An 11663-nucleotide genomic window follows, 5' to 3' on the forward strand; every position below is an offset into this window, starting at 1 on the left:
TATAAACTTTTCTTTTTTTTTCTTTTATCCGCATTCTTAATATGTACACGGATTCATTTTAAAAAAAGAAAATCAACATGTAACTCAAGAAAGAAATAAACTCTTTTTTTTTTTTTTAACTTTAATTTATTCTAAACATATAAACATCTTGAACCAATAATGAACCAGTTTTCTGTTTCTTACCCGACGTTGCATAGATAAGCCCAAATGGTAAGTTACCCTTTTTTTTTCTTCGTTCAACTTCCGATTTCAATACTTTAGTTTTTTTTTTTTTTTTTTTTCTCACTCTTTTTTTTCTTTCTTTTCTTTTTCTATTTCTATATTCTAAATTATACCTTTTTATATCCATGTCTGATTGTTCTTGTTGTCGTTTTGAAGATAAAATTTCAAATACTCCTGCTGCTGCTCCTCCTACTTCTTCTCACGACCACCATAGTCATAGTCACGACCATACTCATGGTCACGGTCATACTCATGAAGATCTTGACCACCCTGGAATTTATGACGACCGTCCAAAAGCAGAATATCAAAACCGTGATTGGTCTGAACGTGCATTTACTGTTGGTATTGGAGGGTAATATATATATTTATTGTATTGATACACGCTCAACTATTATTATTATTATTATTATTTATAAATAGTCCTGTGGGATCTGGTAAGACTGCTTTGATGCTTGCTTTATGTCAACGTTTACGTGACACCTATTCCATTGCTGCTGTGACCAATGATATTTTCACAAAAGAAGATACTGAATTCTTAGTCCGAAACAAGGCTTTACCTGAAGAACGCATTGCTGCTATTGAAACTGGTGGATGTCCTCATGCTGTAAGTCATCTTTTTTTTTTTTTTTTTTTTGAAATGCTTCAAAAGGGTGAAATTGGAATGAATGGATAACTGATAACTTTTTTTTTTCTTGTATGAATTTAGGCCATTCGGTAAAGAAAGAAAGAAAAAAAAAAGAAACTTGAATATATATATGGAAGATGATGGTAATTCAATGACTGATTTTATGGACTATTTTTTTTTATTACATTTTATAGGGAAGATGTATCTGCCAATATGAATGCCCTTGAAATCTTACATGCCAAATTTAATACACAATTATTGTTGATTGAATCTGGTGGTGATAATCTTGCTGCCAATTATAGGTATAGTATGATGAACATGTGAAAATTTGATATTAATGAACTATTGCTCATCTTTTTTATTATTGTTTTTTTTATTTTTTTTTATTTTATTTTATTTTCTTTTCTTTTATTTTATTAGTCGTGAATTAGGTAATGATAGAACTTTTTGATGATTTCAATCAAGTGATTAATAGAAAGATATATTTATATTTTATAATAGCTGATTATATTATTTATGTGATCGATGTGGCTGGTGGTGACAAAGTACCTCGAAAAGGTGGTAAGTAAAAAGTTACAAGAAATAGCCGCGGAATATGAATACTACCACGAATTTTGATGTTGATTGGTTGATCGATGGTATATTTTTATATAGGACCTGGTATTACTCAAAGTGACCTATTAGTAGTGAACAAGACTGATTTGGCCGAAATTGTTGGTGCTGACTTGAATGTTATGGCAAGAGATGCTAAAAAGATGCGGTATGTTACATTTAGAACTCGTATAATATAAACTTACTATTTTTCTTTCTTTCTTTTTTTTTCTAATAGTGGAAATGGTCCTACTGTGTTTGCTCAAGTGAAGAATGGTATTGGTATGGATGAAATCATTAGTCTTATCATTGGTGAATGGAGAGCAAGTGGTGCTGCAAAAGAATGAAATTATTTAGTTTAGTTTAAATGATACAGTGTTTGAATAAGCGGATTCTTTTTTTTTTTTAACGCAATCATTAAAAGTTTTGTGTTTTGAAATAAAGCATGATGATTTCTGTGATATTATAACTGTTGACGATGAATTATATATTTTTATACTTTGGGATGTGTCAAAAAGAAAGGCAAGAAAGAAATCATCCTAACGTTCAGAAGAAACAACAATAGAAACGTGACTAGCTTCATGAAAATATCCCATTTAAAAGGAAAAAGGAAGATCTTCTTAGTATGATAATAATCATTCAATTGTCATAAGTTTCCACCCAACATTTGGGTTATGAAATGAATGACCTTGTCATCATTATTGTTTTTCAACTATCATGGGGGTGCAGACAGGGAAACTGGTTTCAATCTCCGTGATTTTTTCAAAACCTTACTATTTTTTTTTTCTGCTGGACTCAATTTTTCTCTTTGATAACCTTTTTTTTTTTTTCTTTCTTTTTTTTTTTTTTTCTTTTTTTTTTTATATCTTTTATCACATATTTATATATTGTTGATCGATGGACGTTATCGTTAAAGATCCTACTTTACTTGCTACTACTTCAACTTTGGCCTTAATAGGTTTTGTGTATATTTTTTCTAAATTTGCATCTTTTGTCAAAGTATTACTCGATGTTTATGTCTTGAAAGGGATCTCGGTAAAAGAAAAAAAAAAAAACTATATTCTCAACTTTCTATCTGTACACGCGACTTGATTTTATTTACTCTCTTTTTTTTTTAAAAAAAAATATTTAGCTTCGAAAGTTTGGTGCTGGTCAAGGTGCATGGGCTGGTAAGACTTTTTTTTTTTTTTGGTTAGGATGTTTTGGTGGTTTAGAGATTTCCTATTTTTTTTTTTTTTTTTTTCGGTAAGATGACATGACTAATATAATCCTATTATGTTGTCATTAGTCGTCACTGGTGCAACAGATGGTATTGGAAAGGAATTCGCGAAACAACTTGCTAAAAACAAGTTTAACATTCTTTTGGTATCTCGTACAACTTCTAAATTGGAAACTGCTGCTAATGAAATCTGTAAGTCTTGACTATGAAACGAATAAAAAAGAAAAATAGATACTAACTTACTCTATAAAAAAAAAGCTGAGGAATATGACGTCAAAACAAAGATCTTTGCCATGGACTTCACCAAAGGGGATGATCTCGATTTCGTACGACTTGGACAAATAATGAACGGTTTGGATGTAGGTGTTTTAGTGAACAATGTTGGTACCAATCATGATATTCCTACTCCATTTGCTGATGAAGACGACAAGGTAATCAACAATATTATTGAAGTGAATGTCAAGGGTGCTATGAAAGTGACCAAACTTGCTCTTCCTCAAATGCGTCAAAAACGTCGTGGATTAATCTTGAATTTGGGTTCTTTTGCTGGTTTGGTGGCTACTCCTTACCTGTCTGTGTACTCTGCCGGTAAAGCGTTCTTAGCTACTTGGTCTCAAGCCCTTGGTACTGAATTGAAAAGTGAAGGTATTGTGGTTGAACTTGTTAATACCTATTTTGTTGTATCAGCTATGAGTAAAATTCGCCGACCTACTCTATTGATTCCCTTGGCCAAGCCTTATGTTACTTCTGTTTTATCAAAGATCGGTTTATCTTGTGGTGCTGATGTACCTTTCACTTCTACTCCTTATCATACACATGGTATTGTCAATTGGGCCATCAATAACTTGTTTACAAAGACTTTCTGGGTGAATCACAATGATAGTAAGGAAGAAAAAAAAATCACATGAAATAATAGGTGATACTGATTACTATTTTTTATTTTTATTTTTATTTTTTTTTTCTTAGCCATTCAAAAAGATATTCGTAAGAGAGCTTTACGGAAACGTGAACGTGAAGCTGCTGCTGCCAGAAAAGCAAACTAGTTTTAGATCATACATTATCTTCAATATTATTATCAATAAATCATATATTTTTTTTCTGTGCCTTTTTTTAAGGAAACCCATGCGGAATATGAATTTTTATGGTTTGGTTTCATCCATCCATAGTTTATTTTCTCTGTTTTTCCTTTCTTCATACATTTAACTTTTTTTTTTCTTCACGAGCACGTTTACTTTGGATACTGATGCCAAGGGATTCTAGACCAATAGCCTTACGAAGACTCATGCCATTCTCGAATCGGTCCGATAATAGAAAAATTCGTACATCTGACTCCATACATAGCGATGAAGACCCACTTATAGATGAAGAACTTGGCGTAAGCGAAAAGGACGAAAAAATAATAAAAAAAAAATAAATCAATGAATCGTATATATATCCAAATGTTTAATATTTATATGATTTTAAATCTTTTTCTTTTCTTTGGGGTTTAAAGGAAGCTTCTTTACGACGAAGACGACAACAACAGCAAACTCGAGGACATGGACAACAGCAAAAAGGATCATTCTCTTGGCAATTCTTACGACCGGCGCGAACGTACAAAGCAAGAACAGTTCCACTATATACTGATGGTAAATGGCAATAATGATAATGATGATAATATTTGATAGTTTTTTGGACTGACCAGGAAATGATATCTTTCTCTTTTTTTTTCTTCCTTCTATATGTAGATAAATTCAAACGCAAATTCTCACCTAACACTGTGATCAACCAGAAATACAACTTTATTACCTTTATCCCAATTGTCCTTTTTGAACAAGTAAAAAAAAAAAAAAAAAAAAAAAAAAGAAACTAGACATATGTTGTTAATATGAATGTACTCATTAAGTATTACTCTCTGACTTCTGTATTTTTAGTTTGTCGTATTCTTCAATCTCTACTTTTTGTTGGTAGCTCTCTCACAGTTCGTCCCAGCCTTAAAAATTGGTATATATATATATATATATATATATATATTATTTTTAAAATAATTTTTATATTTATTTATTTCTATTCTATAGGGTATATATTTACTTACTTTGGACCCTTATGTTTTGTGTTATTGGTAACCATCAGCAAAGAAGCCGTAGATGATTATCAACGATATAAACGAGATAAAGAGGCCAATTCACAACTATATCAATGTATGACACCAACAGGATTACAAAATATACCAAGTTCCAGAATACGTGTAGGGGATATGATTGTACTTCGAAAAGATCAAAGGGTAATGATATTAAAAGATTAAGAAGAGAATGAAAGGATGGAGTTATATGCATATTAGATTTTTATACTGACAATACCTTTCTCTCTCTCTCTTAATAGGTACCGGCGGACATGGTTCTTCTTCGAACATCTGAAGAAAGTGGATCTTGTTTTATTCGAACTGATCAATTGGATGGTGAAACGGATTGGAAATTACGATTAGCTGTACCTTCACTACAACGACTAGCGACAGATGATGACGTACAACATGTTAGAGGAAGCATCTATGGTAAAATATCAGGATTACATATTAAAAGGATGATGAATTAAGCTTTTTTTTTTTCTGTTTTTTGCAGCCGATAAACCACATAAAGATATTCATAATTTTGTTGGTACATTCACACACATCAAAGAAGATACGGGAATGGAACAAGTGGAACCTTTGGGTGTTGAAAATACAATGTGGATGAATACTGTTTTGGCTTCTGGTACTGCTATTGGTTTCGTGATATACACTGGGAAAGATACTCGTGCGGTCATGAATACAAATCATCCAGAAACAAAGGTTGGCTTATTGGACATTGAAATCAATCGACTAGCAAAGGTAAATGATTTTCTTTTTTTTAAAAAAAAGGAATGTATTTATTCTGGACTGATCATTCTTTTCTTTTTCTTCTTTTTATTTAGATTCTGTTTTTGGTTACTCTTGGTATCTCTATTATCATGGTTGGACTCAATGGATTTCAAGGTTTATGGTATATCTATGTATTCCGATTCTTAATCCTTTTCTCGTCTATTATACCTATCAGTTTACGGGTTAATCTGGATATGGGCAAGACGGTTTATGCACGACAAATAGAGAACGACGATGAAATCAACGGTACCATTGTACGCACAAGCACTTTACCTGAAGAACTTGGTCGTATTGAATATCTCTTATCTGACAAAACTGGCACATTGACACAAAATGGTAACGATGATTCATAATAATAATAATAATAATAATATTAAAAAATCACAAATAACAAGAGACTGTATTTAACCATTTTTATATATACATATATGTATTGGTTGTATTATAGACATGGAACTAAAGAAACTTCACATGGGTACTATGTCATATAGCTTGGATACAATGGATGAAGTTCAAACTCATTTGGCAAGCTCATTCGAACAAGAACCAGGTAGAAAGAAAATAAATTAAGATATGAATAGAAGAGATAATCATTAACATTGCTATATATCACGTTGTTGTTATTTTTTTTTTTTAGGAATGGCAGGGATTTCTGGCAAAGCCCGACGTAATATTGCTTCTCGTGTCCGAGATATTGTACAAGCTTTGGCTTTATGTCATAATGTAAGTAAAAGGGAGAGATGATTGAGATATTTATTAAATTATCTGAATCGCGTATTCTTATTATTAATGTTATTATTATTCTGATGATTGTAGGTAACACCTGTGGTAAGTCTTGATGATCATATCACCTATCAAGCATCAAGTCCAGATGAGGTAGCGATTGTCAAGTGGACAGAACATATGGGATTGGCTTTGGTAGCAAGAGATGTCAACAAGATTGAATTACATGTGATTGCGACTGGTGAACGATTGACCTTTGATATCCTTAACATTTTCCCTTTTACAAGTGAAACAAAACGTATGGGCATCATTATCCGAGATCGACAGACACACGAAATTATCTTTTATGAAAAGGGTGCTGATGCAGTCATGGCAAGAATTGTACAATACAACGATTGGTTAGATGAAGAATGTGGAAATATGGCTCGGGAAGGTCTGCGAACATTAGTGGTAGCCAAAAAGAAGATGTCCGAGGAAGCTTATGAAGAATTTAGATCAAGATACCATGAAGCAGAAGTAGCTCTACATGAAAGAAATACTTTGAAGCGAGCAGTGGTAGAAGGGATGCTGGAAAGTGATCTAGAATTATTAGGTCTAACCGGTGTAGAAGACAAGCTACAAGAAGGTGTCAAGAATACTTTGGAACAAATGCGTAATGCTGGTCTAAGGATATGGATGCTTACTGGTGACAAAATTGAAACTGCTACTTGTATTGCAGTATCTTCCAAATTGGTATCTAGAAATCAAAACATTCATCAAGTATCAAAATGTAAGACCCTTAAACTTTTTTTTTTTTTTTTGATGGATTGACCTTTTTTTTTTAAAAAAAAAAATTTGTATTATAGTGAAATCATATATTGAGGCCATGGACGAAATTGATGCTTTGCAATCCAAAACTGATAGTTGTCTCGTGATTGATGGAGAATCATTACAGGTATTATTATTATTATTATTATTATTATTATTATTATTATTATTATTATTATTATTATTATTATTATTATTATTATTATTATTATTATTATTATTGAACTAGTAAGAAAAAATAGATGGAAAGGATAAATTGACGTATATATGCATTTTTTTTTTTTTTGATTATCTAGTTATGTCTTGAAAGTTGTCAAGATGAATTTATTGAATTGGCTACGAGATTACCGGTTGTTGTTTGCTGTCGTTGTTCACCAACCCAGAAGGTAACATTTAATTTTGTAGATAGGAGAGTTGGATTAATGCATAATGTTGATTATTATTATTATCATTATTTTTTATAAACTATTGACAGGCGGATATTACAAGACTGATCAGGTCATACACTGGCAAACGTGTACTCTGTATTGGTGATGGTGGCAATGATGTTAGTATGATTCAAGCAGCTCATGTTGGTAAGGTTTTTATCATACGATACGATATGACAGACGATTTATTCTTTTCTTTTCTTTTTTTTTTTTTTTAATTATATAATATAGGTGTTGGTATCGTAGGCAAAGAAGGCAAACAAGCATCACTCGCAGCAGATTTCTCCATTACTCAATTCAGTCATTTGACCAAACTACTTTGTAAGTGAATGACACTTTTAAAAAAAACTCAATAATATTTTAACTTTATTTTTGTACATGTTTGATTCTTAGTGTGGCATGGACGAAATAGTTACAAACGTTCCGCAAAACTCTCACAATTCGTTATTCATCGTGGTCTAATCATTTCGGTTATGCAAGCTGTATTCTCTGCACTTTTCTATTTTGCCCCTATTGCTTTATATCAAGGCATGCTTATCGTTGGGTGAGTGGAAAGAAAAGAAAATAAAATAAAAATTGTTTGATTAGGAAAAATGATAATGATGGATTAATTTTTATACTTAACTCATATTTTCATTTGAATATATATATATATATGTATGTATCTAAATAGTTATGCGACATTATATACAATGGCTCCAGTATTCTCACTTGTATTAGATCAAGATGTTAATGAAGATATTGCTCTTCTCTATCCAGAACTTTACAAAGATCTCACCAAAGGAAGATCACTCTCTTATCGTACATTTTTTACATGGTTACTGATTAGTGTATATCAAGGTACAATGAAGATTAAAAAGTTTAGGTTTGACAATAGATATTAATACTTTTTTTTGTTTTAAAAAAAATAATAGGTGGCGCGATAATGGTATTATCTATTCTATTATTTGAAGATGAATTCATTCATATTGTATCAATATCTTTCACTGCGTTGATCTTGAATGAATTGCTTATGGTTGCTCTGGAAATCAATACTTGGTAATATATAAGATAGATGACTATTAACATTGGATGACTCATATATTATTCTCTCAGGCATCGAATCATGATTGTTTCAGAGATAGTGACTATGCTCATTTATATTGCTTCTATGTGGTTATTACCAACTTATTTCGGTAAGCTATTTAATTATTTATTTATTATCCCTGCTAACAAACAATTTTTTTTTATTTTTATTTTTCATAGACATGACATTTATTTTGACTGGACGTTTTGTATGGAAAGTGGCAGTGATTACAGCTGTTAGTAGTTTACCATTATATATTGTAAAATTCATCCGCCGCCGGTATGCTCCTCCTAGCTATACAAAGCTTATCTAATTGTATGATAAAGGATTTATGTGTTAGTTTTAGTATGAATAAACTAGACCTTTTTGATTCTAATTTCCATTTTAGGCTTTGTAGTGGAGTGTGTCAACGAGGTCACATGGTTTTTTTTTCCACACCCATCAGCCCAAAAAAAACAGCGGAGTCAGTCACATATTGTATTTTGTTATTGTTGTCTTCTTTTTTTTTTTTTTTTTTTACTCTTAAATAGTTTTCTTTTTATTTATTTATTTATTTATTTTTTTTAATATCGAGAATACAAAATAAGCAATCCTTCTTTCGATATTTTATCATACCAGGTTGCTTAGTTTGATCCTTGTATTATAATGTAAGCATTTTATTATATTATTATTCTTTGTTTATAGTGGACGATCGTGTCTCGTTGATCTTTTTTGATTGCTAGTATAGTTTTTTTTTTTTTTTTTACCCTTCACTGTTCGATATCCTTCTTTCTTATATTGGTCAAAACGTTGAATTCAATAAATACGCCTCATCCTATTGACACCTATTTTCACTACTTTATGTACAAACGACTTTTTTATTTATCTATTTGAACATTATCCTGTTTTACTTCATCTTTCTTTTATATATTTTATTTTATTTCAAACGAGACACGATCAATCCTTCTTTTCATATGGATCTTCATTCACTCACTCTTTTTTTTTTATTTATTTATTATAGCCTATAATACGTTTGACAATTCAACCTTTGGTATTGTCTTTTATACTATCGAATAAACGATCCTTTTGATACAGCAAGATCTCACATTTCAGGACATAGATCTCTGTACAACCATCGACCTCAATATACTTTCACTTTGATACGAAACGGAAAAAAAAGGTGTTTATTATCGACAATGCCTTCAGATACTTCTACAAACACAACACCTGAACCTTTACAACCAAATGATATACAACTCACCAAGGTAATATTTAATAGAAGAAACAAGTTTATTTTTTCTCACCCTTTATTTATTTATTTATTTAGAATGATATATCGGAAGCTGCTTTGGTCGCTCTCGAAACAAAACACGATAAAATAAGGTATAGCATTCGAATAGAACAGAATGTATACACTCTTTCACTATAATTCAACTATCTTCTTTTCTTTATTAACAGATCCATTTTATCAAGACGACATTATTATCTTCGTGAACTATTTGTATTACTTGGAATGAAAGAGGAGGATGAGGAAGATACTCTCGGTAGTGATGGTGCATGGAAAGCTTTTTGGGAAAAAGTTGATCTTCAAGAATTGGATGAAAATAAACTAAAACTATTTCTTGAACGACATAAACTAGGGTAAAAAAAAAAAAAGAAAGAAAAGGAATGGACTGGAGAGAAAGCATGTAATTTGAATGTACTCATCAATTATTATTATTATTATTTTATATTAATTAGTGGCAACTATTTATATGCTGACGATACAACTATGGAAGATTCATCATCTGCTGGTCAATCCCCAGAATCTAAATCGATGGATAAGAAATTGGCTCGACGTGTACTTCCTCCTCCTGCACGTATGGTTACTCGTGGTGTTAGTGGTGCTGTTCGTCCAAAGAGCGTAGATGAAATACTCTCAAGTCTTGATGTAAGTGATATATTTTTTAATGGTAATGATAATAATAGATACTAATATTTTTATTTAATATTTTACTAGCAAAAGGATGTGGGAGCATTATCATCCAAGGAACCCAAATCGAATCATCATTCACCAACTCCACCACTACTGAAACAACGAACACAACAGATCCATATTACACAAAAGAAACCTGATTGGAAAATTGGCCAACCTCAAATGTACAATGGTGTGAAAGTAGGTGATATAGGAGGAGATCGAATACAAACTCTTGATTTATTTGCTTGGCAAGTCAAGGCGAAAGCACAACCTCTCCACAAAGCTCTACAAACGGCGAAGAAAACGATCACTACTCAAGATTGGAAGGTAAAATAAGATACAATTCTTTATATTTAAATAGCTGAATTTAACTTTTATTTCTATTTTACGTCAAATAGCTTGCTAGGGAAGAAATGAAAGCCATCAAGATTATTCAACGAATTGAAGACCTCAAAGCCAAAAATATGTGGGGTTTTCGACAATTGAAACGTCATCGTGCATCACCTCGTTCAAAAACGCATTGGGATTCTTTATTAGATGAAATGGTAATTATACTTCGGAATAGGTAGAGAAAGTTGTTATACTGATATTTGTATTTATAGAAATGGATGCAAACTGACTACAAAGAAGAACGAAAATGGAAAAAAGCTATGGCGTTTATGATTTCTCGTGCTGTTATGGAATGGCATTGGGTAGAGGATAAATCTACTGTTTGCGTAAAGGTAAAAAAAAAAAAAAATAGAAACAAAGATACACTAGGTGTACTAATCTTTTGTTTTTTTTTTTTTAATTATCAATCAATCAATCAATTGATAGTCCAAGATACCCAGTCCTCTTGCTTCTCCTTTGCATGGTCCCCAAGTTACAAATATGGATGTTGATGGCAATCTATTAGATACAACAGAAAAAGAAGATGATGATCTCAAGGCAATGGATATGGAACCTGTAACGCCACTTGACCCGACATTCGACTCTACTACTATTTTCAAGACTCCACCGACATCTGAGCATCTTTCACCTAGCACTGTAGACGATGCAAGCTCTAAAACTCCATCATCTCCCAGTTTGTCTGCTGCTACCATACAGCAATATCGCTCTCTGATTCGTGATCTCAATCCTGACATACCTTTGATCACTCTACCTGTACAAGAATTTGGTGATTTAGACGCTC

General features: G+C 31.8%; 4 protein-coding genes across 4 annotated transcripts in view; all 4 read left to right on the plus strand.

Moving 5' to 3' along the window:
- Positions 1–323: 323 nt before the first annotated feature.
- On the plus strand, positions 324–2010 carry BX664DRAFT_334078 (urease accessory protein UreG). The gene is made up of 8 exons (XM_051545641.1): positions 324–574; positions 643–826; positions 929–936; positions 1042–1149; positions 1268–1278; positions 1349–1408; positions 1502–1607; positions 1677–2010. Exons 1-8 carry the CDS (start codon positions 348–350, stop codon positions 1783–1785), a joined length of 813 nt encoding a protein of 270 aa, XP_051400695.1. The 5' UTR covers positions 324–347; the 3' UTR covers positions 1786–2010.
- A 270-nt stretch (positions 2011–2280) lies between these two features.
- BX664DRAFT_297861 (uncharacterized protein) lies at positions 2281–3764 on the plus strand. Its single transcript, XM_051542256.1, has 5 exons — positions 2281–2473; positions 2571–2607; positions 2727–2849; positions 2916–3539; positions 3624–3764. The coding sequence occupies exons 1-5, from the start codon at positions 2336–2338 to the stop codon at positions 3698–3700; spliced, it is 999 nt and encodes a 332-aa protein (XP_051400696.1). The 5' UTR covers positions 2281–2335; the 3' UTR covers positions 3701–3764.
- Positions 3765–3855: 91 nt separating this feature from the next.
- On the plus strand, positions 3856–8932 carry BX664DRAFT_334082 (aminophospholipid-transporting P-type ATPase). The gene is made up of 20 exons (XM_051545642.1): positions 3856–4032; positions 4150–4285; positions 4385–4473; positions 4571–4640; positions 4715–4920; positions 5019–5187; positions 5255–5502; positions 5586–5868; positions 5981–6082; positions 6170–6255; positions 6349–7024; positions 7101–7189; positions 7359–7448; positions 7538–7637; positions 7722–7811; positions 7884–8034; positions 8164–8330; positions 8405–8528; positions 8586–8665; positions 8736–8932. Exons 1-20 carry the CDS (start codon positions 3901–3903, stop codon positions 8867–8869), a joined length of 3222 nt encoding a protein of 1073 aa, XP_051400697.1. The 5' UTR covers positions 3856–3900; the 3' UTR covers positions 8870–8932.
- A 799-nt stretch (positions 8933–9731) lies between these two features.
- The window catches only part of BX664DRAFT_315017 (uncharacterized protein), a gene marked incomplete at both ends in the record, with an annotated part of 4652 nt that continues 2720 nt past the window's right edge, over positions 9732–11663 (plus strand). Inside the window, 8 exons of the mRNA XM_051542679.1 lie at positions 9732–9800; positions 9863–9918; positions 9994–10176; positions 10276–10465; positions 10535–10819; positions 10891–11037; positions 11095–11214; positions 11309–11663. The exon at positions 11309–11663 is cut by the window's right edge and continues 264 nt beyond it. Coding sequence (XP_051400698.1) covers positions 9732–9800; positions 9863–9918; positions 9994–10176; positions 10276–10465; positions 10535–10819; positions 10891–11037; positions 11095–11214; positions 11309–11663 — 1405 coding nt within the window. The remainder of the gene's footprint in view (positions 9801–9862; positions 9919–9993; positions 10177–10275; positions 10466–10534; positions 10820–10890; positions 11038–11094; positions 11215–11308) is intronic.

Source organism: Halteromyces radiatus, assembly GCF_025201355.1.
Source record: "Halteromyces radiatus strain CBS 162.75 chromosome Unknown BX664scaffold_4, whole genome shotgun sequence".
Classification (NCBI taxonomy): domain Eukaryota; kingdom Fungi; phylum Mucoromycota; class Mucoromycetes; order Mucorales; family Cunninghamellaceae; genus Halteromyces; species Halteromyces radiatus.